Raw genomic sequence first — 24,134 nt, 5'->3', positions numbered from 1 at the left:
CTGGTGGTTTTTGTTTGTTTCATCCGCCCATCAATCTCTCACGTTGCTTCGTCCCTGTTCATTTGCTACCGTCCCGTGTGGGTGAGCTGTCGATCGTATTATTATTTTAATCTCACTTTACATCGGGACTTGTCCTTGGTTTTCTCACCCGGCCTGAAATGACTCGCTGGTGATCCCTAATCCATTCGTTTGGTCATTACTTTGCGATCTATACCAGCCATCCATCCGTCAACGACCGGGCATTCCATCGCCCATTCATTCTACGTGTCACAACCCACCGACGAAGGCTCGTTGAACCACCACCTGGTTAGGACGACTTCGCCCTTCATTTGAAAATCTCATCGAAACCTAAACTCAATATCGCCTCCCCCGCTCAGGACGAGGCCAAACGATCCCGGAGCCCATCAACCTTAAAAGAGTCGACACGGCACCCGTCGATTTTCTACAGCTCACATTTGACCGTACCCATTCATCTAAAAACTTAAATCACCCTCCCACCAGAAAAAAAAATGCGTCCCAACCTCACCTCGACTCCCGGCCTATCCCTGCACACTTCGTTCCAACCTCCTCAAGACCGCGTGTGCAGCGATGGCTATTCCACGGCCAGCCCTCTCAGCTCCACTACCAACAGTCCCACTTCGTCGCCCACATCCCCATTCCGCCGCTTCAACCGTGGTTACCGCCCGACCTCCGGCTCCCGTTCCGAGACCAGCGACGCCGGCAGTCGCAGCCAGAGCCCCTTCCGCCTGTCATCCGTTTTCCGTCGGCCCTCGCTTGTCTTCCTCCGCCATCGTCCGTCCAAGGTCGATCTAGCCCTCAGCGAGGAACGTACCCGGTGTGACGAGGATGCCATCGAGCGACAAGGTCTCGACCTCATGGAGCCCCGCCCCGTCGACCCGGTCGGGATCCCGATGGACCTGAATGCCAATATTTTCTCTTCTGTCGCGGGCGATCGGTCCTCCGGCCAGAGTCAGGCTTCGCAAGTGTCCCAGCCGCGGTTCGTCATGGGCGGTATATTCGAGGTCATGGAGGGGCGTGCTTAAAGTTATTCGCTCTCTTTTGCTCACTTTCTTCCTCTTTGTTTCTTTCTTTCCTTTTTTTTTCTCTTTCTTATCTTGCCTTCTTACTCTCGTTCTTGACTCTACGTTTGCTATCATCGCTACCCCTCAAGCGATTTGGTATATTAATTAGCGATAAAGGGTGGCTGGCTATCTGCTGCATATACGGACAAGGTGTTATCAACTGGGCTGATTGGTTGATTTGGAGTTTGGGTCAACGGTCAACGGCGTCAACCGATTCGATATAGAAAGGACAGATGTGATTCGGTGGTCTTTTTTAGATGAGTGTCCATGATGGAATATACTACGTATCTTTCACTTCCCATCACTGCAGTTGATCATGAATATCGTAGTCAATTTGAATAAAGGAGCAGCAACTGTAATGATCATTATTGCGTTCAGGTATCTAGCCTCTGTCTAGTCGAGGACGCTGCGCTGTGCCGGTACAGGGGTATCCTTCAATCGGGCTATCAACAAAGAAAAGCAGCACCCAACTCCAATAATAAAAACAGCATACCAGTCAATCAAGATACAGGTAAAATTGGATGAGTAATCCCCAGGAATGTGCCAAAGAAATTCGTAAAGGAGAAAAAGAGAAACGAAGCAGGAAATTGCCGATCGCATGAAAGATGCCCTTTACCAACGTAGCTGAACTGAAGGAGGGAGTTCAACAGCTCAGCTATCTCAACAAAAGGATAGGACAAGAAGAACGCGTCTGTTCCTTCCACGGATACAGATCAATGAAACATGTACATGTATCGTAATGGGCGATGAACAGTTGTCCATACCGAATGCAATGATACGCCGTGGGAATAGCCGATTATGCCGGGGAGAAGGCCAGCCTCATCCTGTAGAATATGCACTTTTGAGAGAAAAAAAAATCAAAAAAAGAGGTATGATCGCTCCTCCATGCTAGAAACGCCGGGTGTGGTTGTGCAAACGCTCCCAATGCAACGCTGACGCTGAATAAAGTGCGTGTGGTACATACAAAAGAAGTTTGAGATGGTAGTGGAAAAAGGGTCCAGAGATGAATATGCGAGGCGAGGGGACAGACGAATAGATAGGTTGCTGATGCGAGGGGTATCATGCAGTTTATTTGGTGCCCTTGCGTTTGCTCGGCCAGAGTTGACCTCGACAGTTATCCTCTCCACAAAGGCAAGCGACGACACTAGAGTCAACCTGTGTGCTTTTCTCTGTGCCGGGGTTGTAATCAAAGGTCAATTCGGTCATCGGTGGGATGTCATTCAAGGCGAAGAAAGCCAAATTGTAAAGCCGCTCATCCCCGATTGTGTTAGTGACGGTGAACATCCGGCAATTCGGTCTGCAGGAGTGGTTCATGAAGCGAGTTGCACAGCCGAACCTCTGTCCATCCACGACATAGATGTCTGCTTCATCAACTTCGGGGGAGAAGTCAAGTCCAAAGAGATAGGAATGGCCATTTTTCAGGGCGATGTCTTCGCGAATATCTGCGTGTTTTTTGGTAATAACTTCTCCTAGATAACAGTCGATAAACTGGCCCGCTCTGATATAGCTGGGAGACCGGAGGCCTATTTTTTTGGATGTTAGTAGAGTTTCTTTTCTAATTATTTTTTTTTTTAAAAAAAAAGGGAGAGAAGATGAGCCTACCAAAGCCACGATTGCCAGTGTGGAAAATTTCTAGTTCCACAGTCCTGCCACGCTGCACGACCCTATTCCAGCAGCCCTTATCGCAGGCGCACTTGGCGCCACATTCGAAGATCATTGTCGAGCGCTTTAGGAATTCTGGAGTCAGGACTAAAAGGTCTGGGCGGTCTCTGGCTCTTTGGTACGGAATGATATTTTCAGTTGAATCATCCTCCTTTTCAGAGCATGGGCACCTGTCAGGGTCACAGTATTTACCACAGCTACAGCCACCAATGAATTCAGCTGGAGCAGGGGAAACCCCCTTGTGAAGCTTATAGCTATTAATGAACTCAAAGTTGGCGGTAACCTTTGCGAGCTTTAGTCCATCATCTGGCGCACATGTGACTTTAGGTCCCTTGATCATAGAAAGCTTGCGCTGTAGAGTGCGGTATTGCTGATCAAGGGCCTCCGGTCTCTTCTTTAAGATTGGCCCGGGCGTGCCAATGGGCAGAGGGATCGCAGCACGGTTGACTTTCCTCGCCGCTGGATAAGCACCCTTAAGACCGCGCTCTACATGTGCGTTAGTTGGGTAGAATTTCTCCAAAACTCCCTTCAGCTCAGGGGTACAACTTCGAGCGCTTGGTGCCCACTTGGCAGACTCAATCTCCTTCTTCAGCTGTCGAGAAGGAGAAGGAACCACAACACTGATGACCTGTGCCGGCAGACTCTGCTCCGTGATGGCTGGACTTGGGCTCGGGGTGCTAGGTTGGAGCGCAGGAGCTATGGAACAACCATTCGGCTTATTGTTCTGATGGGGGGCAGAGCTTGAAGCTGCAGAGGATCCCACTGAGGGTGCTAAAGGCTTTTTTCTGAAATTGAAAAAGGCATCATATAGTTCTGACTCGGGACTCTTCTCCGACTTTCTCTTCAGAGGCACTGATGGTAACGGTGTCCGATGTGCTAAGTGGGTGAAAAAATTCGGTGTAGCCGATTTAATGTTTGAGTGTAGCTAATTATGACATTAGTTGAGAGACATCGTATAGGATGCGTGGTGAAGGTCAATAAAAAGTGAAGGAAAACTGAGAAGATTCGGACAGTAATATAACATAGCCATTGCCGTTGTGGTACAGTAGGATATGAAAATTATAAGATTAAAAAACAAAAGAAAGGAGAACGATAAATAAGATAAAGACCACTCGGGGAAATCCAGACAAAGTCAAGGAACATCACGATTCATGATGGCAATATATCAAGGATGTTTGTTGTATAGGATCGTGGCCATACTAGCTGGCCGTTGTGGCTATTTAAACACTGAATTTGTTGACAATAACACGTCCGGGTCTACCAGCCATGGTCTCAGAACCAGTGAACCACTTAAAAGAAAAACTGACCTGCGAACGAATCTGGTCCTCAGAATCAGAATCTCCTGTCAAATCGATGACCATCTTGACAGGCACGATGAGACAGGGCTGAAAATAGGAAGTTCAAGAAGAACTAGGCCGAGAAAAAGGCCTCTTGGAGGGTGGCGAAAAAGAAGTTCAGGAAGACATGGACATGGGGATGAAGATCAGGAGAGTTAGAATTGGATCTCATGACGCTAGCACTGGCGCTAGTCCATGGGGCTAAGCCGATTCGGGGTGTTTTTATTGCTTAGTCATGGGGCTTGATATCAAAAATCCTCAGATTCGAACTCGTGCTTTCAGGTCTTTTCTAGAAGAGATTTCAAGGGGAAACTTGAAAAGAAAACAAAAGATGAGAGAGCCTGGAGGCTTTTCTATATGATCTTGGGAAATTCGCACCCACTTGCTGCACCTCTATATTCTAGTCAGAGGGCAGGTCATGGCTGGCGGGGGATTAGAAACCATTATGATATGGTATCACGAACACAACAAAGAAAAAGATCCTAAAACCAGACGGTTTACGGGGCCGTTTGGTGTCAAGTTTCGCCCGTTGGCGCCGTGTCTTGAATGCCGCCAGCCAAAATGGGCCAAAACTGACCAATCACCACGGGCTTTTACCAACTCGAGAGATATAAGATGCAAACTACTAGAACATATAAAGTAGAATTTCCTAGATGCAAAACTACTTTTAAAATTAAAATAAACGCATTGGTGGAGGTAATAGAGCTGCTGAAAGATGTCTAGACTCTCGTCGTTATTTCTGCGACGGGCCACGGCTTGCCGCTTGGCATTGATATTGAATGCCCAATCAGTGATCTCGATCATTCTCGAAATAAACCTCGAAATTCGGCATAACTTGTGTTTCTGGAATAGTTGTAGATTTATTACGGAGCGCAAGGTATATATATAGTATATAAATTTTATTAGGGACAATGCAGCCAGAAGTCTGTCGCATGCAGTTGTGTTGCTTGCGAGTTGCGACCGGGACACCAAAAGTTCTCTGGCAGTTGCCTGGCCACCCAACCGTTGTGACCCGGATCTGATATCAAGAGATTGAAGAGAATCAAATCTAAGGGCAGCCAAATACTGAGATACACTAGGTAACTAAGATAATACTGCCCAGGTGTACTTAAAGATTAATTTTTTTTTTTTTTTTCGATATGTTATACCTTTGTTCTTGAAGATAATTTTCACTAGATAAGCACAAATGGACTGCGAATCCATTGGAATGATCTGCCAACTGGTTTTGTACGACGCCCGAGGCCCGGGTCACCGAGCGAACCAGAGAACCGCCAACTGGTCAGAATCCGGTATACTTATCACGCACTCGCCACCATTCAGCTGTAATTTGGAAGGCTCAACTCAGAGACTTTAGTCCATGCCGTCTACTACTTTCAATAGAAACAGGGAACTTCGAGGAGTCAGGGAAGTCAGAATAATTTTTTTTTCTCTTATACTTGTGCTACTGTATAGCTACTAATCATATTAAAATTTCGAAATCATAAATAGGCTTTTATGAACAGCCTCTTAGAAGCTCGAGGCTAGGGGGCCCATTCCCCTAGGAGGGCTGGGCAGCCGCTAAGTCCAGGGCGCTGCGACCGCTAAGAGCCGGCACCGTGGTCGTGGCACCCGGCGACCTATGGGTACAACAAAGCCCGGGTTACGCCGTGGCGGGCCCTAAACCCTAGGGGCAGTCCTAATTCCTTGGCTTGAGGTGGCTAACTAGCAATGGCCACAGTTTACACCCAGCAGACCGTATCCCGGCAGCCAGCGATGCCGGCACGATATCGGTAGCTAGGCCCGCCGTTGGGAAAGGTAATTCCTATGGAATGAACGGCCCATGGGCAGCGGAAATCCGAAAGAGGTTAATACACAAGCCAAACTATAGGACTCTCATTGTCTACTTAACTACCATAACTTGATGTGAATGGAGAGTGAGGAAGTCCAGGACCAAATTTCTTAGTATATAATTTATGGGCTGCAATCCGGGCCAGGGTCCTGGTCCTGGACTCCCGGAGTATGCTTAAGACCTGGTCAGGTTGGTGCCGGATAGTTCAAAGACATATCAGGACAAGCCCTAACCACTGAGCATACTCCGGACTCTAACATATTGCTGGAAGAAAGGGACGATCTGTCAGAAGGACGTGTTAACTTGTAAAGCACAAGCTGACTGTTAAACCCACGCTCTAGGGTACGCTATTCCACGAGGTAAAAAGGCCACTACAATTGATTCCAAGCGGAAGTAATCATTCCTAGAATGCTAGATTTATATATATATAGTGTAAATACTGATCTACTACCTAGGAGGCTAAATTGATGTATTGAACTTCACCTTTTTAACCATATTCACGTGTCATTATCCATATCTTCTAGATAGGATGACTGTATCTGATACTAAAACTCTGAACTTTCTCTGCTGATGCTCCTGTCTCATCCTAGATCCTCGGTCCACAAGATGTAAATTGTAATCATGTTTCCCGTATAATCAGGTAATTCATATAATTCAAAACTGGATTCTCATTCACAGGCCAGTCCGGCAGCTAAACGAGACACACATATTCTGAACCCTTCCCGCGGCCAGTTGAGTTCTTTAACCGTAAATATACATATATCCTTGAGCTCTATGATCAAGCAACACCTTCGCACATTTCCCCAGTATGATATATATTTAATAAATGATTTTATTTCGAAATTAATTTTGCCCTTACATAACCCCAACCACTTTGTATGTACAATTTGTATATATAACAATAGCATCCCAGCTACGGCCCTTCAATGTAGCATGTCTGCCAGTGGCTCAACAACTGACGCCAGGCTCTTTCAGCATTATTGTAGAAGGCAATTCGATCAGCACACCGGTGACTACTTAAGCAAACTCATATTATTGTGGAAGTCGCGTTGGTCATGAAACGTTTGATACTTAGTAGATTATATGCTACGTGCACGAGGTCTAGCTCTAGACCTACATGACATGAGGAATTACATTATAAGGTGCCATGCAACAACTTGGGGACAAATATACAAAACAACGCCAATAGCCACATGGAACAAAGGGCAAATCGACTGTAATCCATGATGCATCATCCTTGCTCGGCTCTAATATACACCAAGACAGACCAGTAACAGCGGCTTGTGAACTGAGCCAGCTCAATATAATGCAAACCAGAAGCTGACGGTAATTCATGTAGAGGCAAGATGGGACGAAAAGAAAACCACATAGGAAAAATACGACAAAAAAACATGACGCTCATGCAAATGCTTCATGATACCGACCATTCACATCAACCATAATTCTTATGACTGATAGTAGTGTCTCATGCTATCGTATGAAGATTAAAAATGCATCTTAGAGTTTCAGGGCGTCCAGAATTTTCTTGGCCATCTCTCGGTATTGCCACATGCCGCCGGACACCTTTTTAAATTGGATGCCATGCAAAGAGAACAGCGGCACTTTGACAATAAGGATTTCAAATCGGAGAACCAAGTTCTCTCCGGTGTCGCTTTGGACTCGCGTGGTAGTCTCACCCATGACGCGTTCTCCGACGACCACATTGTTGTCACGCGCAGAAAGATATTCTTCGGATGCCTCTGAATTGGTGACGAAGCTATGATCCGGCGCACGGGTTCGACGTTGGGACCTGGGAGTGTGTCGAACCTCCTCCCTGCCATCATCATGGCCCAGGAACCCTCCGAAACTGATGCGTCGACGGTGATTAGACATGTGGCCCTGCCTATCGGGGCTTGGAGGCCCGACATCAACCACTTTATCTATCTCAATGCTCGGTGTGTGGCAGCAGCTAAAGCCTCCCTTGATTTCAACGTAGTCCACGGAGAGCTGTCTAAGGACGCGGATAATATCGGCTCGAATGACGGGGAGTGGCTTGCTACTAGTGGTGGAAACACTGAAAAGACCCTTGAGGTATACTGGTTTCGATAGATCTTCCCCTTCATTTGCACTTTCCAGGGCAGTTCCTGCGCCAGAGATATCTGCATCAGTCTCCTCGGGAACATTTGCTTCTCTAGCAGCATCTCGTCTGGCCCTACGAGCCTGTATACTCTCACGGCGAGCATGGCCGAGTGACATCGTTCTTGAGGTAGGCGTGCGACCCGTCCTGGTCTCCTTCTGAGGTGTCTGGTCTTTATGTGCACTCGCGCCAGAATAATCAGACCCACTGGTTGGAGGTGGCGGGCCTGCCCCATCTTGATCGTTCCTGCGTGCTGCCCGCCGAGCTCGGTAATCAGCTGAGTTGACACTAGTCGATCTTCCTAGGGATTTGTTGGATCGTGAGGCCGGCTCTTCTGATCCAGGGGCTTTGAGAAGATCTTGGTGCTGCGGCTGGCTTCCCACAGAAGGAATATTTGCAGGAGTTGGCTCGGCACGTCTGGCCCTTCTCATACTAAATCCTCTGGACAGTGGAGAGGCCGAGTCGGCAGGTGGCTGAACGTTTAATGATGGGGCATGGGGACTGGAAACCCTGCCACGGTCTGGATCGCGGCCGCGATCCTTTGTTCTGCGGGTGCTGAATCGCCTCAGGATACCCGCTGCAGTGCTTTCTTTCTTTATAGGGGTTTCTGGTTGTGACGCTGTGGGAGCAGGAGATCCCTGTCCAGGCGCCAGATGGAGCTTTTTAACTCCCTCGGCGAGGTCATCGTCACCATGCGTCCTGGCTCGAGGGCGAGCCCGCCTGGTATTGTCCTTCTCCCCTGGCACTTGATATTGATTGGTGTGTGCCGCTTCCGGAGCTGGGAGGTCGGGCATCTGGAGCATAGCATCTCCGGCTGAGTGTGGAACACCAAGAGCCCCAGGATTTTTCTCGGCCCGTTCTTTCTCGAGCTTCTCCTTAACAAGGTAATAAACGGACAACAGGGGACTGTATGCATTCAAAGGATCATTTCCCAGCTGAACAGCTTCTGCGGAAGGGGCGGAGAGGGTGTCTCGGCTCGTCGAATTTCGTCGCTTGTAGAAATCGAACATGCCACGCTTCTTCTCTCCATGATTCGGCGCCGGGTGCTCACGTATACTTGTTCTTACGGCATGCTGATAATCTTCGGATTCTAATATCTTGGTGAGCTGCGTGGTGATATATTCTGGCGAGCCGAAATCGAAGCCCGTCATTTTCTCGATAACTTCTGGGTCCAGCGGAAGCTGCAATGGTTCGCGGTGTGGAAGATAGTTTTCAGGAGGACTACTATATCCTTTATTCATCCACGGATGGTTCATGATTTCCGCCAAACTGGCGCGCTGTTTGGGATCCGTAACCAACATGCGCGAAATTATGCTGCGACATTCTGCCATTATACATAATTCAGTGACCGTTCAAACATTGGAGTGCAGTGAGCGTATAGTGTTACTAACCTGCAGACAGCCCCTGCGGGAACTCAAACACACCCTGCTTGATTTTCGCATGCAACTTTGGCATGCTTTGATCATCGAACGGTACCTTCCCGCAGACCAAGACGTATAGAACGATCCCAAAGCTCCAGACATCCACCTCCGGCCCGGTATATTGTCTCGCTTGCAATAGTTCCGGAGCGGCGAAGTAAAGACTTCCACAGAATGTTTTCAGAAGGCTCCTGGGGGAAAAGAGGTTACTCAGACCGAAGTCGATGATTTTGATGTCACCAGTTTTGCTGATCAAGATGTTTTCGATCTTCAAGTCACGATGCACAATGCTGTTGCGGTGACAGTAATCCAACGCACCGGCAATTTGCCGTGCGAATTTCCGTGCTTGCTTCTCCTTTAGTTTCCCATGGGATATGATATAATCCAGCATCTGACCACCATTGACCAGCTCGAAAAGCATGTACCAGTGATAATTGGTTCGCACCACGTCTCTCATACCACAAATATAAGGGTGGTTCACAAGGCTAACAATGGCGGCTTCTCGGGCCGTCCGAATTTCCTTCGAACGATCTGCGCGTTCAGCATCGCGTGAGCTCCGATGTTCCTCCGTCGACTGCCTGGGTACGATCTTAACGGCCACCTGAGATGAACAAGGTTAATTGGACGAATCCACCGATCCAAGATAAGATATGCTCACCTGTTCTCCAGTCTCGATGTTTTTCCCAACCTTGACCTTGCCCATACTCCCTGCTCCTAGGGTTTTCCCTAAAGCCCACTGACCTGACGGGGTGGTGATTGTCGTGCGACGCTTGGACGGCATGGTACCTGGATGCAGGCGCGAACCCGAAGCAACCTGCTGCGGGCCAGGGACGCCCTCGGCCATGACAGGCCCTGCGGCAGCCATATCGATGCTATCCCGCTGGTGACCCTGAACGGACAAGTTCCGGTGATGTTTATTCGAAGGAGGCTCAGCACGGTAAGCAGTAGACGGACGCTCCTGAGACCGCTCTCTTGAGTTGCTCCGGCGGGTAGTTACCGGTTGCTCAAAATCTCGACGAGCTATATTGTCAAATACCGCTTGGTTCGGAGGGGGCCGGCGATCATAAGATTGTGATTTGGAATGGGAATGCGAATGGTAATGTTGCGAGTGATGATAGTGGTGTTGTGGAGAGGATTGATGAGCTGTCGCGGGCCTAACGGCGACACTTCGGGTTCGGTGAGGATGATCGGACGAGACAACAGGGCGATAGGAAGGAGGTCGGGAGGTTGTGGAATGGCTGCGGACGACCGATGGCGACGCTGACGATGGGGCAGTTGTGGACATCACGATGCGAAATTAGAATAGCCCCAGTCAGTGATGGCCCAAGCTTTTCTTCACTCAACCCGAAATTTTTGGGTGATGGAGGGGTGGGTGGTTTGAAAGCGGATCGGTTTTGGGGCAAATAATGTCCAAGGGGAGACACAATACTAAGTACTACTATTGGTATGTCAGAACCGGTCGGGGGGAGCGGGGGGAAAGAATGGCGTTTTGCTGACAAGCGCTCAAGCCAGGCGTCGAAACGTCCAGCAGACGGTTCGATACGCCCCCATATACACGTTGAGTCAAATTGAGAGAAGGGAAGATGAACTAGAAAAACACAAAGAAAATGAAAAAGGGAGCACCGTGGAGACGGAACACAAGGAAAAGCAAGAACAAAAAGCAAGTGCAATGATGGTTGAGAAACAAGCAGTGGGTTAGTTTGACTTAACGATGGATGCGGCTGCGGAGAAAGAGACACGGGGCCAGGGGCCGCAAATCAGTCACAACGGTACCGTTCAGGTATGCTAGTAGTATCATCTGTACTATGTTTAGTACCACGGGTTTAAAGTGGACGTGGTAATGGTTATTGCGATAGTCTATTGTTTTGTCCCAATTAAGGCACCATGTGGAGGCAACCTATGACTTGCCCATTTTACTGCTTAAATGATCACGTACAACATTATCGCCTCGTTCTCAATTTTCTCCTAGCATAATTTCGATTATCCCTAGCAATGGTATTATGCAGGGGAAAATCAAAGGCTGGCCGAATGGCGGTTGCGTACAGTACAAAAAAAGAAAATCGATTAAATTCAAAAGCAAAGTTAAACTACCCGTGATAAGGTATCATGAGGAGGTTTTAATACGAGAATTTTGTATTGTCTGTATCGACCTTATGACATTTACCTGTGAGCAGCCAGATGATCCCATCAGCTCTTTATTAGATATATGACTGCTATAGCAAGAAATGACTTTATAGGCGTTTCGACTCAGATAAGCTACTTCAGGAATTTCAACTTACTGTATGATCCATTTTGAAAGACTCGTTGTGCATGCTCAACCACTCACGTTCGGGTATACTCCATGGTGCTTCGGGCACCGTGGCATCCAAGTGACAATAAAAATAAATTCTTAACAATCGGGCGGAATACAAAGAGTTGCTTGAGCCTGAAGTACTGTCCATACCAGCTTGACGTCACCACGGAGGCATTGTCGGTGATAAAAATAGGGTTTTCTATCTCACGCGAGGCTGGACTTACATACATTTATATATACATGTATACATCCGTCTATACCATGAATGTATGTACAATTATCAGTATACCCTGGAAGGACGAAGCCCAATTGAACACAGGGTCCAGAGTACGACTTAAACAGGTACCATGGTATAAGGTCCAGTGGACTGATAGAATTGGCTCAGAGCGCAAGGCACTAATGCAATCCATTATCACTCTTTCTCCCCCAACTCTAAAACAAATAGGAAAGAATGAGAATAGTACATACCACAACGTCATTCTTCAACGGACCCATTAAGGTTTCCTCTTCAGAGAAGCGAACTGTGCCGGGGTTCTTCCCTTGCCAACTTTGGAGCAAGGTAAGTACTCGCGGCTCTACTCTTGTTTAGGGGCACATGCCCCTTTTATATATTTATAAAGGATAACTGAATCATTGTCTTAGAATACGGTAATCTGGTATTTTCTGGTGACGGACTAAACATTAGAAATGTGCTGGTTCGGGACGGAGTTCTCCCTCGGAAAGAGCCTAGGTTGTATCCATTCCAGCCACGGGCAATTTTGTGTACCCTCATACCATACCACTAGTACTCGGCATACTGAGGACAGAGTCTAACACCTCCTCGTGACACGTGCTTCCGCCACATATATGTGGCGGTCTGTAGAGAGCACCGCCTCGTCACATGATACGGCCTGGACAAACCCATGATGCATCCCAGCGGATGTGCCATCGGCTTCAATACACCTCCGTCGTTGCAGCGACAACCAAAGTTACCACCGTTGCAGTGGGCCTGGGCTTGAATCTGGCATCACACTAACTGCATTGTTCTATTTAGGTATGCTTGGGCTCGTATGTGCGTGACTTCTCTTCTGGAATGGAATGACTGATATGTCATCACACTAGCCCGACAAAATGACCAGCGTTTAACGGCAAATTCTAGCGTCGCGTCACATGCAAATGTCTGGCAAAAGGGCTCGCGCAGCCTTTGAGGCTGATCTGCAGGCACAGGAGTCTCCTTATGCCTTCTACGGGACTCCTCTTCCACCGCTGGATGCCGGCGTCCGCGACGATGGATCTTACGTGCCGATCTGGAAACAGGAGGTGACAGATGACCGGGGAAGGAAACGCCTCCATGGTGCCTTCACCGGTGGATTTAGTGCCGGGTGAGCTCACGATTCATGGATAGTGTTGGACAGCACACTAAAAGTGGTCGCATGTTTCAGGTACTTCAACACCGTCGGATCGAAGGAAGGATGGACCCCCTCAACTTTTGTTTCCTCGCGGCAGAACCGAGCAAAGGATGCTCGACAACAACGGGTAGAAGACTTCATGGACGAAGAGGATGTCCGGGAGGCAGAAGAATCTCGAAATCTACACACTACCGATGAATTTTCTGGGTTTGGGTCTACAGATGTCGACCCCAACCGCCGGGGAGGGCTAATGGACGTTTTCAGAAGTGGCGGTGAGACAATGGGAATCAGACTGTTGAAAAGGATGGGGTGGAAAGAGGGCCAGGGCATTGGTCCTAAGGTTCGACGCAGTGCTCATCTTGGCGACGACACAGCCTCTGGTGGTGGAGGCACTGACAAGACGTACTTGTTCGCACCGGAGAATTCACGCATGGTGACTTTTATACATAAGACAGATCACAAAGGGCTTGGGTTTGAAGGCGAATCTCGTCTTGGCTCCCAAAAGGCTGGGGGCGACGAGTCTGATGAAGATGCCGATCCATTCTTTGGGCAGCGACTGACGGGTCAGGGCATTTCTAAGCGGTCAACTCCAAAGGAGCCGCGTCGCGGAGCATTTGGTGTCGGTGTGCTGAATGACACCGGCTCAGATGACGAGGACCCGTATTCCTTAGGGCCTCAGATCTCGTATAATCGAGTCATTGGGAAAGAAAAGAAGAAGAAAAAGAAGTTGCTGGAAGATGCGAAGCCAAAGATGGCATCCAACCCTCTATTGAGCAACAAACCGGTCTTTATATCCAAAAAGGCGCTTGCCTCTAGGAACTCTACAGGGTTCAGGAAATGCCATGATGGCCGGTTACCCTTAGATGGGTTTGTGCTAGCGGACGGCGTCTCTAGCCTAACGATTTCAGCACAGGAGAAGAAATATGCACCTCCCGAGGTTCCTAAAGATTGGAAATGCAGCAAGACTCCATCAGAAGAGAGGGATGCATCTAAATACGTTTCTACAGCCGAGGCAGCTAGAGCTTCTTCTTTGAACCCCACCTCACGAGCTGCGCTTTTGGGGGAAGCGCAACTTCCCGGGAAATCTATTTTTGATTGGATGACCCCTGAGTCCAGGGAGAGAATCATCAAACTAACAGGGAAGACCGACCTACCGCCAGCATTGGGTGAGAAAGCTCCAGAAGGATACGAGATGTCAGAGGCGCAAAAACGGAAGGATTTGTGGGATCTTGTTCCCAAATTGGATAAGCAAGTCGCAGTTCAGGCTTTGACCCGAGCGGCTAGTGGTTGGATGCCTTATTCCGAGGATCCAGATAAGCGATCCCGATATCGAACGTTCCTTCAAGTCCGGGCGGGACTCCGAGAAAGTCTTCCGGATCGGGTTTCGGGGTCGAGCACCGACGAATGGGTTGCTGAGCTCCACGAGTTCGCCCGCGCTGCAGAGGTCTTCAAACCCATGTCGGGGGCCATGGCGTCGCGATTCACGTCTGCCTCCAGCGGACCAAAAGGATCCTCAGATGAGGCTGAATCATCTGCGACGGATTCATTACTTCAGAACCCTGCCACGAAGCCCGAAGACCCTGCCGTAGCGGCCGCAAAGATCGGCATGTTTGGCCCGATGACTCGGAGCAACATATCGTTCTATCCGACGCGTTTGCTGTGCAAGCGGCTTAATGTGAAACCCCCGGGCCATGTACAATCAGACCCCAGTGATCCGGTCAAACCTTCAGACACTGCCTCTGGGGGACGGTTCCAGTCTGCAGGATATCAGACTCCTGGGCCTAAGGAATTAGTCTCGCAGGAAGTTATGGATCAACTTCTGCTTGAAGCAGGCGCGAGCAGTGGCGCTGTCGAAAAACCTAAACCGATCGTAGTGGAGCCTGAGCGCAACGAAGCCTTGGAGGCGGAGCGACCAGGCGAGGAAATTTTCAAGGCGATATTCGGAAGTGATGACGAGGACGATGAGAGCTGAGTAGCTCGAATAGTCTTCTCTTTTATTTTATTTTTTTCCTCTCTCACTACGGTTTGTTGCATATGATATCCGGTTTTCTTCTGGGAAGGGGGTGAAAAAAGGACCTGTAAAGCAATATAGGGTTAGAGGCAAAAAAAGAAAGGAAAAGGTTTCGAAGCATGGATGACGAACACCTCAAGCGCTGATCCGCGTGACAAGCGTAGTTAGTCGAAGACGGATCACAATTGGATCTCCACAATGGAAAAAATTAAGAATCCAACCCACAACGGCGTGGATGGTGGAGACCCCATTTAATTCGTATTCACCTTCAACCAAGCTCTGGCGAACGCAAGCGAACATTGGTCCGGATATACTAGTCTGAATTGGAGATTCTCAAAACCAGCGGTCAATTGGAACTCATACAGAGTAGAGAGATGGAGAGAGAAACAGACAGAAAGAGTAGGTAAAGGGCAGTGGTAATAATATCAGTCACGGAGTGGTCAGTGTTGATTTGGTACGGCGAACCATTAAATCCTTGGGTATTTCCGAGGGTGAGGTTTTTTTTAAGTACGAGAATATACGGAGTACAGAGTAATTCATAGGATACATACGTATGCCTCTTACGCTTCCTTTTCCCCTCTTCCCCAGAGTTTCCTTTCTTAATAATCGTCGTATTCGTTACATTCCTTTCTTTTTTTTTTTTTTCCCTTCCTCTTCTTCCTCTCCTTCTCTTTCGTCTCTTACTTACTCTCTTTCTCTCCTCGTCTGCCCCCTGTGGACTCCTTTTCTGTCCTGAGCGTCTCCCAGCGACTTGTTCAAGCGACGACGCTTATCATTCCAGCTTCTTATCGGTCCATACCAAATACGTCATGCAACGCTTCTCGACCGTGGGCCATTAAATTCCCAAAGTCAGTCATACGATTACCGTTCAGGTATATACATACATACAAACAACTACATTCCATACGGCGTACCCTCCGCTCTCGTCTTCGGCCCTTTCCCACTCCTCCACACTACGTCTCTGTTCCCATACAGTACATCTTGGGAATCTTGAAGCTTTTCGCATCGTTCTTCCTGGCTGAATGGAGTCCAGTCCTCAATATCTACAAAATGGTACAGCCCTTCTCGTTAATGCTAAGCTCTTTCTCTATTTCCACCTTGCGCGATGATTGGATCCCTCCCACTAGCACAACAAGCACCATCCTTGCAGATTTGCACCCCTCCACGTCAACCCAACTTCCTCTAAAAGACCCCATTTCAGTATCTCTATATTAACTCTCTTTCTTACAGGGTTGTTGCTTGTCCACTGCGCGTGACAACCGCTCCGCATATGCGACCCAGACAGCCACCGAAGAGCGCCGTCCGGATGCGTCCGCTCGTGGGGTGAATTCAACCGCCGCCGCCACTATCCCTTCTAACTCGGCGCGTGTCGTCATTCGTGCCTCCCCGGATCATCTCCCGCTGAATGAGAATTTCAACGCCCCTATCCGCCGTCGTGTCTGGTATAGCAAGCGCCGACTGTGGAATCGTGCGCAGCTGGATCAGGAGCGCAAGGAGTTCTTCGAGACGCGGGTGACGGGCAAACCTGAGATCTGGGCCGCGCTGTCTGCGGCGATCTCGCTCATGCAGACGGGTGATCTCACCACGGCTCAGGGTATCATTGACGCTGCCGGAGTGACGGTGCCTACGGGTGATCTGTGTCAGGGTGTCTACGATGAGCAAGGGGTCCTCTATAGATTACCACAGTGTATTGTGAGCGATCCAGAGAACTTGGTGAAATCCAACCTCGGAGAGGATGATTTCGACACCGACGACGGCAAGTTGTCATTGGACGAGGAATCGGGAGACGAACTTATCGCAGACGATGCCGAGCGTCGCAGAGATGAAAAGGGCAAGCTCAGCGAGCGGGATTTGATCCGCGTGAAAGCACGACTAAGCGATAGGGGCGGGCCTGACATGGTCGTGACCGTCGGCAAAACGCAGAATGTTGCTTATGTCGCACGCAAATTGCAACAGGAAGCCGAGGTAAGTCAAATCAGACCTATATGGTATATATCTCATAACTAACGCGCAGCGTTCTCGCCCAGATCCCCAAAACACAGCGAATAAAAATCGCCTACTTGGGCAAAATCCTCAAGGAACATTTACCCCTAGTCGACCAAGGATGGAAACAAGGCAATGTGATCAACGCATTGGTTGTCGCACGGCCATCTCCATCATGCTAGTCGCCATTCCATCGATTATTGAAATCCCGTGGAACTCTTCCCGAATCGGAGATTGATACAATCTGCGAGACATTTCAGCCATTTAACGACTACCAACCACCATTACGATATCCCCTAGTCTATTGTTTAATTTGCATAATACCCCATGTTTATCTGTTTCATCACCTATGTCCACTAACATACCTACTTCCCTGGCTCAGATGTACCTGTTTTCAGGTTGCTCAGTTTGGCTGATAGCCACCTCCTTCCTGGCCACGGCATTATGTGATACGTCACAGTATGTATTTGACTGCAGCTGTCAATCATAGGAATAGTCTAATTAAATGAAATGTGAGTGTCTGTGTGGCATTCAATATATGAATCTAGTCCCTGTCCCTTGCAGCACCTTCTTCCAGAAAAACAATAGTGGGTATAGGTGGTCATGATTTGCGTAAATGGACATACAACCAGACGATTGCTTGGAAGTCAAAAGCTACATACACAGCGCTATAGTTTGTTTGGCTATATAGCAATAGTACGGCGTACGTACTCTACATTGTAGTGTATTTATTACTCCATATTGCGTGGTACAAAAAAGTTCGGCCCAAAAAAGAGAGTGCATCATCCGTGAATCGAACACGGGCCTCATCGATGGCAACGATGAATTCTACCACTAGACCAATGATGCTGGAGATATGAACCAGTAAGCTATCCAATCCATTTCTTGTTATATTACTTTATTAAATATATTATGATCAGAAGGAAGACAAATATAGAACATTGTGAGTATAACTAACCCTAATAATGATGGCAAGGAGTTAGCTATATTAATGATGCTATGGTATTCTATCAACAATTATATCAACAAAGTTATATATATTCAAGGCATTATTAGTGCTTTGGTATATATAGTTTAATCCTTGGATAGGCATGAAATAGGATGATGAAACGCATGAAGTGAGATATATATCGCAGTTCCCTTCTCTCCCTCCATGGAAAACACCAAGATGCGATCAAACCAACCTTCCATTCTCGGCCTCCCTCCCCTTAGGCGTCGTCCCAGACCGTCTCTTGAACACCCGACAAACCACTTTCGCACTACTCCCAATACCCCGTACCAAGCTAGTGGGGTTATAATGCTTAACTCGGAAGAGGTAATACAGAGCAACAGTACCCATGACATTGAAGCCGATGTAAGCCCAGCCCAGTCCGAAATTCCGCCACCTCTCACTGTAGTCTGTTCACTAGTTAGCCTGTGACCCGGATTCCGGTAGAAAGACTTACAGATGTTACTGCTGGCGAGGTACTGGTCGGCATTCTGAAGCTGACAGTACTCGCATCCTTGTGTTGCGCTGGGGTTGTACAGCATGCCTGGCGCAGACTGGAGATACGGGGCCAGGTAGTCGCCACAGGTTGAGCCGGACGGTGGATTGAAGACGCTTAGTTCGGCTGCGTCACATGTGATTGCTCGGCCGTGTAATCCTGTTCCTGTCATGCCCGCGATTAAGTATGTCAAGGGCGATACTCGATACATGAAGATCCAGAATCCTGGGAGAGCGTTCGGTGGTTGCATGACTCCGTTGAAGGTGGTGGCCATGATGAATAGCAATGTTGCGATAGTTCCTCCCGTCTCTGCGTCGGGCAGTGCGGCTATAATAAAGGTTGCAAATGTTGAGGTGAACAGGTAGAACTGGATGATGAAGATCAACATGAGGCCTTGCCGTTGAGATGCCTGATTGGCACCGTAGATGGGATAATAGTAGCATGCCCATGAGATTACCCCGACAAATATCTGGTAAGGTATCTCAACTATTACGTTGGCGATAAGGAACGCTGCCCATGAATATGCCTTCGATGGTCGCTCTCTAACTTCGTATAAAGATCGCTGGACCACGAATTTTGGCATGATTCTAATGCCTGCGTTAGCTGGTATCTACAAACAAGAGTTTGGAACTATCACATACTGTTGTACCAATGTTGAGAAGATGGAAGTCAGCATGAAGGCACTGAACAAGATGTCCTGGAATCCCTGCTGACTGCTATTGGGCTTGAAGAATGTGAAACCAATGAATAGCGACGAGAGGGTGGCAAGAAGGATCTTGGCCCATATGTAGGAGGGCTCTCGCCAGTACTGTTGGAAGACACGATGAGTTACGTACCCCAGCTGGTACATAAACGGCATGGCGTATTCCGCAGGTTCTCTGTGATGGGTGTCGTCATTACCCTTGGATGCTGAAGCCCTCTCTTGATAGATTCTGTCAATTTCCTTTTGGACATCACTAGATTCGCGACTTTCATTCCATACGGCAGACCAGTCCTTAGAGGCTTTACCAGAGGCGCCGGCTCCGATAATTTCCAGCATATATTCGGCCGGCTTCCCCCTGTCAGTATGCTATCAATGAAGACGAAAGCGTACACTTACATTCTCATCCGAACCGCAGGCTCTTGCTCCATTCGCTTCAAAGTAGTCAAGGAGAGTGCGAGACTGCTCACCGATTTCTCCAAAATAAACAGTCTTTCCGCCCTTGGCCAGAAACAAGAGACGGTCATACTGCTGAAACAAGAGCGCACTCGGTTGATGGATCGTAGAAAGCACTGCTTGACCATGATCTGCGAGCTTCCGCAAGAAGGCTACAATAGACCAAGAACTCTGAGAGTCTAGACCACTAGTTGGTTCATCAAGAAAAATCAGCAATTCAGGCTTTGCAGCCAACTCCACCCCAATTGTCAAAAGCTTCCTTTGCTCAACATTCAAGCCTTCTCCTGGTGTCCCAACAATAGCGCCAGCGAAGTCCTGCATGTTGAGCATCTCTATAACTTCCTCGACAAACTCGTACTTCTCCTTCTTCGAGACTGACTTTGGCTGACGCAGGAGTGCACTGAACCGTAGCGCCTCTCTCACGGTTGTTGTGGAAAGGTGGAGATCTTGCTGCTGCACATACCCTGTTTTTCTCTGGAAACTATTGTCAAGCGCTTTCCCATCTACCAGCATATCACCTGTCACGACGCCGATAGAAACACGCTTAGCGAGAACATCAAGCAAGGTCGTTTTACCAGCGCCTGATACACCCATCAGTGCGGTAAGTGTACCAGGCTTAACCCACCCCGAGACGTGGTCTAATAGACGCCGCTCTCCCCCTTTCACAGGGATATCATAGCACACATTTCGCCAGGTAAATATGCTTTGCTGCTCTGGTATAACGGATACATCATTCTCAGTTTCCTTCTCTTTATTTGACTGAGCGAGTTCTGTAGATCCAGAGTCACCTTGAGTTTTGTCAAGGTCGCGCATATGTGCCGGCGCATGGCCCCGTCGAAACACCAAGAACTCGGCTTTAGAAGAAGTCTGGGAATTAATTTCCGTAGCCAGTAGATAGATCGCGGAGAAGAAAATCCAAAAGCCTATCAAAATGCCAAGGTTCCTCCATTCGTGCGCATATGTGTACCTATACTGCGATTCAATGAAAGCGTCCCCAGAAACGGTCCTTTCTCCTGCAACAGCACCTCTGACAGAGCAAATGAAGGAATCACCGCTAAGGCTCGGGTAAGAAGGCACAAATTGCGAGCATATGAACTGTCGACCATGGAACTCGTTGGCTATCATGGACTCGAACGTGTAGAAGATGGGATTGATCCATCGGATCCAGCTAAACCACGGGATGTCATGCATCTGTGGAACAGGAATTACAAAGCCTGTATAGATGACGATTGCTAAGACTAATACACCAGCCATGGCCATAGCTTGTGCGAGGGTCTTTGTCGCAGCTGCAAGGGTCCGAAAGATTCCCGACATTGCAAGAGTACTAAGGAATGTAAATAAGAAGAAAATGAAAAACTGGGACGCCTCATATCGCTATATGCTTGTGTTAGCAGCTTTTACATTATGGGATGACTAGTCACTACCTACCAATCCAGCCAGGAAGTAAAAAATGATATTGAAAATCACGGCTGAGATGAACTTCACTGGTATGTCGCTTACAATGCCCCCGAATGCCTCAGTGAAGGGGTGGACAAAAGCATAGGACGCTTGCTTCTCAACTATAGGTCGCTGGTCATAGAGGGAGTTGATCTCGGTGATACTGATAAGGGCATTCATTCTAGACACAGGGGTTAGCCCGGGATTTGCGTTTTTAAGATCATCCGGGTCACCAGGATTGATACATAACATCCAAAGGCATACTCACAGAACAGCAAAGAAAAGAGCAGCTCCTTTACTATAGAATCCGGCTGTAGCATTCGGTGTCCTATGAAGGTTAAAACTGTACTAGACATAAGGGTGATATCGAACTACTCACCCAAAATACATGGAACCAACTATAAGCGCCATGAAGATTCTTCCGAGGACCGTTGTCAATGTGGCGGGCTTGTCGTTCCAGAGTCTGAGGTGGTTAGTATAGAAATGATGGCAAAAGTGTAGTGCAAGGATCAAGGAATCGATATGTACCGCTGATAAGCTCTGATTGTGCAGAGTTTGATTTGCATCGGAATTGATATGATATAAGGGCTCTCCGGTCGAACATGCTTTGCCTGTTTAACTCTCTTCATTTCTCCAAAGCTTTGCTCCGCTTCTCCTCCCACTGGGAACTCCATATTATACTCATCGATTTCACTTTGGAGCGCGGCATATTGAGGGCTCGTTTTCCAGTACTTCTCAAATTCATCAGGCGTGCGAGGGACCTTGTTCTCCATTCCATCCCGTGCTTGACGCTCCTGCGGGTTGGTAACGGCTGTCAAGAAATCCCCAGTAGTTTGGCGTGGTGGACAATGCCAGCCCATACCGGTGAAGTAGTCTCTTGCCTCATCACATGGACCAAAATAGATCTCTCGCCCTTCGTATAGAACGATAGCCTTGTCAAAGACATCGTATATTGCCTGCGAGGCTTGATAGATGGCAACCGCATGACTAGTGCCAACTAAATTGGAGGAAAGCCGCAGTGCTTTGACAAACTCCAATGCGCTTGCAGAATCCAGACCTCTGGTACTGTTGTCCCATGCTCCCATAGGTGCACCAGAAACTGGTATAATGTCAATTGCAAAAGTTACCAAAGTAAGGGCGACTTAAATACTTACGTGCCATCTCAGCTATACTGTATGCGAGTCAGAGAAGTACCAACAATCATGATATGTAGAGCATACTGACCTAACTCGTTTTCGTTCACCCCCTGAAACACCTCGAATATAGTCATCACCCACTGTGCACCGGTGTCAGCTACTTCAACTTCCGGCGGTTTCTAGCTTGCACGACATACCCTTTGTGTTAAACGTATGAAGTAGGCCAAATACAGCCATCGCAACCTTGGTGATGTGCTTAGCAAACTCTTGTCGCTTCAGCCCAAGTAACCTATTCTCAGGGGTTCTCGCCGCTGCAGCAAATTCCAACGTTTGTCCGACGGTTAAATGAGGGAAATGCTTATCCACTTCTTGATTGTACAAAACCTCACCCTTGAACTCTTTATGCATCTTTTCCATGGAAACACCATTATACTGTATCTCTGAGCTTTCACGAAGCTTTAAACCATGCAGCTGGCCACACAATGTTTTAAGAAAGGTCGAACATCCGCTCCCAGGCCTCCCCAGAACAATGAGCATCTCGCCGCTCTTTAGGAGACCATCAAAATTGCGCAAAATCTGCTTCTCTGGGGACTTTTTCACAAAGCTCAGCAATCCTTGTGGGCGGAAAGGTTCCCACAAAATCGACCCCACAGTGCTTTGATATTGCAGCGCCGAGCCTGATCCGGACACATTGAGATTCTGAAAAACAACTCCAGTCGAAGGGGGACGAGGAATGCCTTCCTTATCCATCAGCTTCAGTCTCATCCGAGTCCATTTGTACTGGTCGAATTGACCACTGGTAGGGTCCAGAGAAGGGTGATCGAGGCCAATATCCTCAAGCGTATCTTTGCGTTGGAGACGAGCTTCGCTCTCTTGAGAGTTAGTCGCAGGACGTTGCAAGGGGAAGTTTGACGCAATACGCGTCAACTCCGCTCTGCCTTCGGGATTAATACTCTCGAAGACTGAGGCATCATCGAACTTTGACCCCCTTCGCTTGTACTGCTGTCTCACGTTTGCCGCATCTTCCTGGATTGAGCTTGACCGGCTGCTGCCGGTGCGTTTCTCCTCTGTCATATCAAATCATACAATCAGACTTGTGTGAACTGACTAGATAAGATGTCAAGTATTAAGGCAATGAGGGTGTGAAGTTTGTTCACTTTGAAGATGACCAACGATGCACAATAAGGATGTATGTAGAATGCAATTGAAACCAGGTAAAGAAATCGAGTAAACGAACAGCAATATTTGGGCGTAACGATTCCATATAAGGAAGCCCACACATTTCGCGTGTAACCCCATTCGTCTCCAAGCGAGCTGCAACCTAGGTACTGATTGACCTGTTATGATGGCATTACGGTTTGCTAATTGACTCTCGGGCTGATGTTCAATTCGTCCCGCGGGAAGTGGTGATGTCATTGATAGCAAGACTCAAATGCCTGAGAGACCCCTCGTTGGAGCAACTCCAAGATTTCCGCACTATCAAACTGCATCTTCTCAACCTGAGTGGTCGTTGTGTCTATACACATGGAGCCACCAGGGGTCGTACAGAAGGTAATGTTGTAATGTGCCCTGGATGCGGCAGAGAAGAGAGTTTATCGGCGTCGAGAGCTGAAGACGAGTACATAATATTTTAGGGGGATAATTGATTAAAGCGGTTAAGTTTCCAACTTGGGATCTGGTGTCTCGCAACAGCAGCTTCGTAGAAATAGTATACAACAGGGTGAGTTGGAGGTTTGGATATCACTGGCTGATTGTACTGTGTACTAGACTTTTCTCGTGCGGTCTTAATACTAAGATACCCGT

General features: G+C 48.2%; 8 protein-coding genes and 1 non-coding gene across 9 annotated transcripts; 4 read left to right on the top strand and 5 right to left on the bottom strand.

Annotated features, from left to right (window-relative positions):
• Positions 1-509: 509 nt before the first annotated feature.
• Positions 510-1,043, top strand: BDV37DRAFT_285842 (uncharacterized protein; the record flags this gene model as incomplete). The annotated part of the gene is made up of 1 exon (XM_032087803.1): positions 510-1,043. The coding sequence occupies one exon, from the start codon at positions 510-512 to the stop codon at positions 1,041-1,043; it is 534 nt and encodes a 177-aa protein (XP_031938606.1).
• Positions 1,044-1,414: 371 nt separating this feature from the next.
• Positions 1,415-4,151, bottom strand: clrD (histone-lysine N-methyltransferase Clr4). The gene is made up of 4 exons (XM_032082744.1): positions 4,052-4,151; positions 3,291-3,669; positions 2,685-3,230; positions 1,415-2,605 (listed from the first exon to the last, which is right to left on the bottom strand). Exons 1-4 carry the CDS (start codon positions 4,103-4,105, stop codon positions 2,151-2,153), a joined length of 1,434 nt encoding a protein of 477 aa, XP_031938605.1. The 5' UTR covers positions 4,106-4,151; the 3' UTR covers positions 1,415-2,150.
• A 2,832-nt stretch (positions 4,152-6,983) lies between these two features.
• On the bottom strand, positions 6,984-7,325 carry BDV37DRAFT_184867 (uncharacterized protein). Its single transcript, XM_032079554.1, has one exon. The coding sequence runs from the start codon at positions 7,242-7,244 to the stop codon at positions 7,023-7,025; it is 222 nt and encodes a 73-aa protein (XP_031938604.1). The 5' UTR covers positions 7,245-7,325; the 3' UTR covers positions 6,984-7,022.
• On the bottom strand, positions 7,326-10,969 carry kin1 (putative serine/threonine protein kinase Kin1). Its single transcript, XM_032079553.1, has 4 exons — positions 10,941-10,969; positions 10,102-10,878; positions 9,417-10,044; positions 7,326-9,349 (listed from the first exon to the last, which is right to left on the bottom strand). The coding sequence occupies exons 2-4, from the start codon at positions 10,726-10,728 to the stop codon at positions 7,407-7,409; spliced, it is 3,198 nt and encodes a 1,065-aa protein (XP_031938603.1). The 5' UTR covers positions 10,729-10,878; positions 10,941-10,969; the 3' UTR covers positions 7,326-7,406.
• A 330-nt stretch (positions 10,970-11,299) lies between these two features.
• On the top strand, positions 11,300-12,336 carry BDV37DRAFT_255563 (uncharacterized protein). Its single transcript, XM_032082743.1, has one exon. It carries the CDS (start codon positions 11,785-11,787, stop codon positions 12,232-12,234), a length of 450 nt encoding a protein of 149 aa, XP_031938602.1. The 5' UTR covers positions 11,300-11,784; the 3' UTR covers positions 12,235-12,336.
• Positions 12,337-12,607: 271 nt separating this feature from the next.
• Positions 12,608-15,636, top strand: BDV37DRAFT_255562 (putative G-patch domain protein). The gene is made up of 3 exons (XM_032082742.1): positions 12,608-12,783; positions 12,838-13,097; positions 13,158-15,636. Exons 2-3 carry the CDS (start codon positions 12,886-12,888, stop codon positions 15,094-15,096), a joined length of 2,151 nt encoding a protein of 716 aa, XP_031938601.1. The 5' UTR covers positions 12,608-12,783; positions 12,838-12,885; the 3' UTR covers positions 15,097-15,636.
• Positions 15,637-15,758: 122 nt separating this feature from the next.
• On the top strand, positions 15,759-17,666 carry BDV37DRAFT_255551 (ubiquitin domain-containing protein). The gene is made up of 3 exons (XM_032082741.1): positions 15,759-16,188; positions 16,366-17,100; positions 17,163-17,666. Exons 1-3 carry the CDS (start codon positions 16,186-16,188, stop codon positions 17,298-17,300), a joined length of 876 nt encoding a protein of 291 aa, XP_031938600.1. The 5' UTR covers positions 15,759-16,185; the 3' UTR covers positions 17,301-17,666.
• A 230-nt stretch (positions 17,667-17,896) lies between these two features.
• Positions 17,897-17,967, bottom strand: BDV37DRAFT_t168. The gene has a single exon. It is a non-coding gene; the product is annotated as a tRNA-Gly (tRNA).
• Positions 17,968-18,107: 140 nt separating this feature from the next.
• Positions 18,108-24,062, bottom strand: BDV37DRAFT_255546 (ABC-2 type transporter-domain-containing protein). Its single transcript, XM_032082740.1, has 11 exons — positions 22,529-24,062; positions 22,420-22,471; positions 22,350-22,366; positions 21,724-22,294; positions 21,575-21,658; positions 21,464-21,523; positions 21,187-21,376; positions 19,702-21,132; positions 19,244-19,653; positions 18,564-19,189; positions 18,108-18,516 (listed from the first exon to the last, which is right to left on the bottom strand). The coding sequence occupies exons 1-11, from the start codon at positions 23,403-23,405 to the stop codon at positions 18,293-18,295; spliced, it is 4,542 nt and encodes a 1,513-aa protein (XP_031938599.1). The 5' UTR covers positions 23,406-24,062; the 3' UTR covers positions 18,108-18,292.
• Between the last annotated feature and the right edge of the window lie 72 nt (positions 24,063-24,134).

The sequence above is a fragment of the Aspergillus pseudonomiae genome, assembly GCF_009193645.1.
Source record: "Aspergillus pseudonomiae strain CBS 119388 unplaced genomic scaffold BDV37scaffold_66, whole genome shotgun sequence".
Lineage (NCBI taxonomy): Eukaryota > Fungi > Ascomycota > Eurotiomycetes > Eurotiales > Aspergillaceae > Aspergillus > Aspergillus pseudonomiae.
The sequence above is the reverse complement of the archived record's forward strand: the minus strand, read 5'-3'. Positions and strand labels throughout refer to the sequence as shown.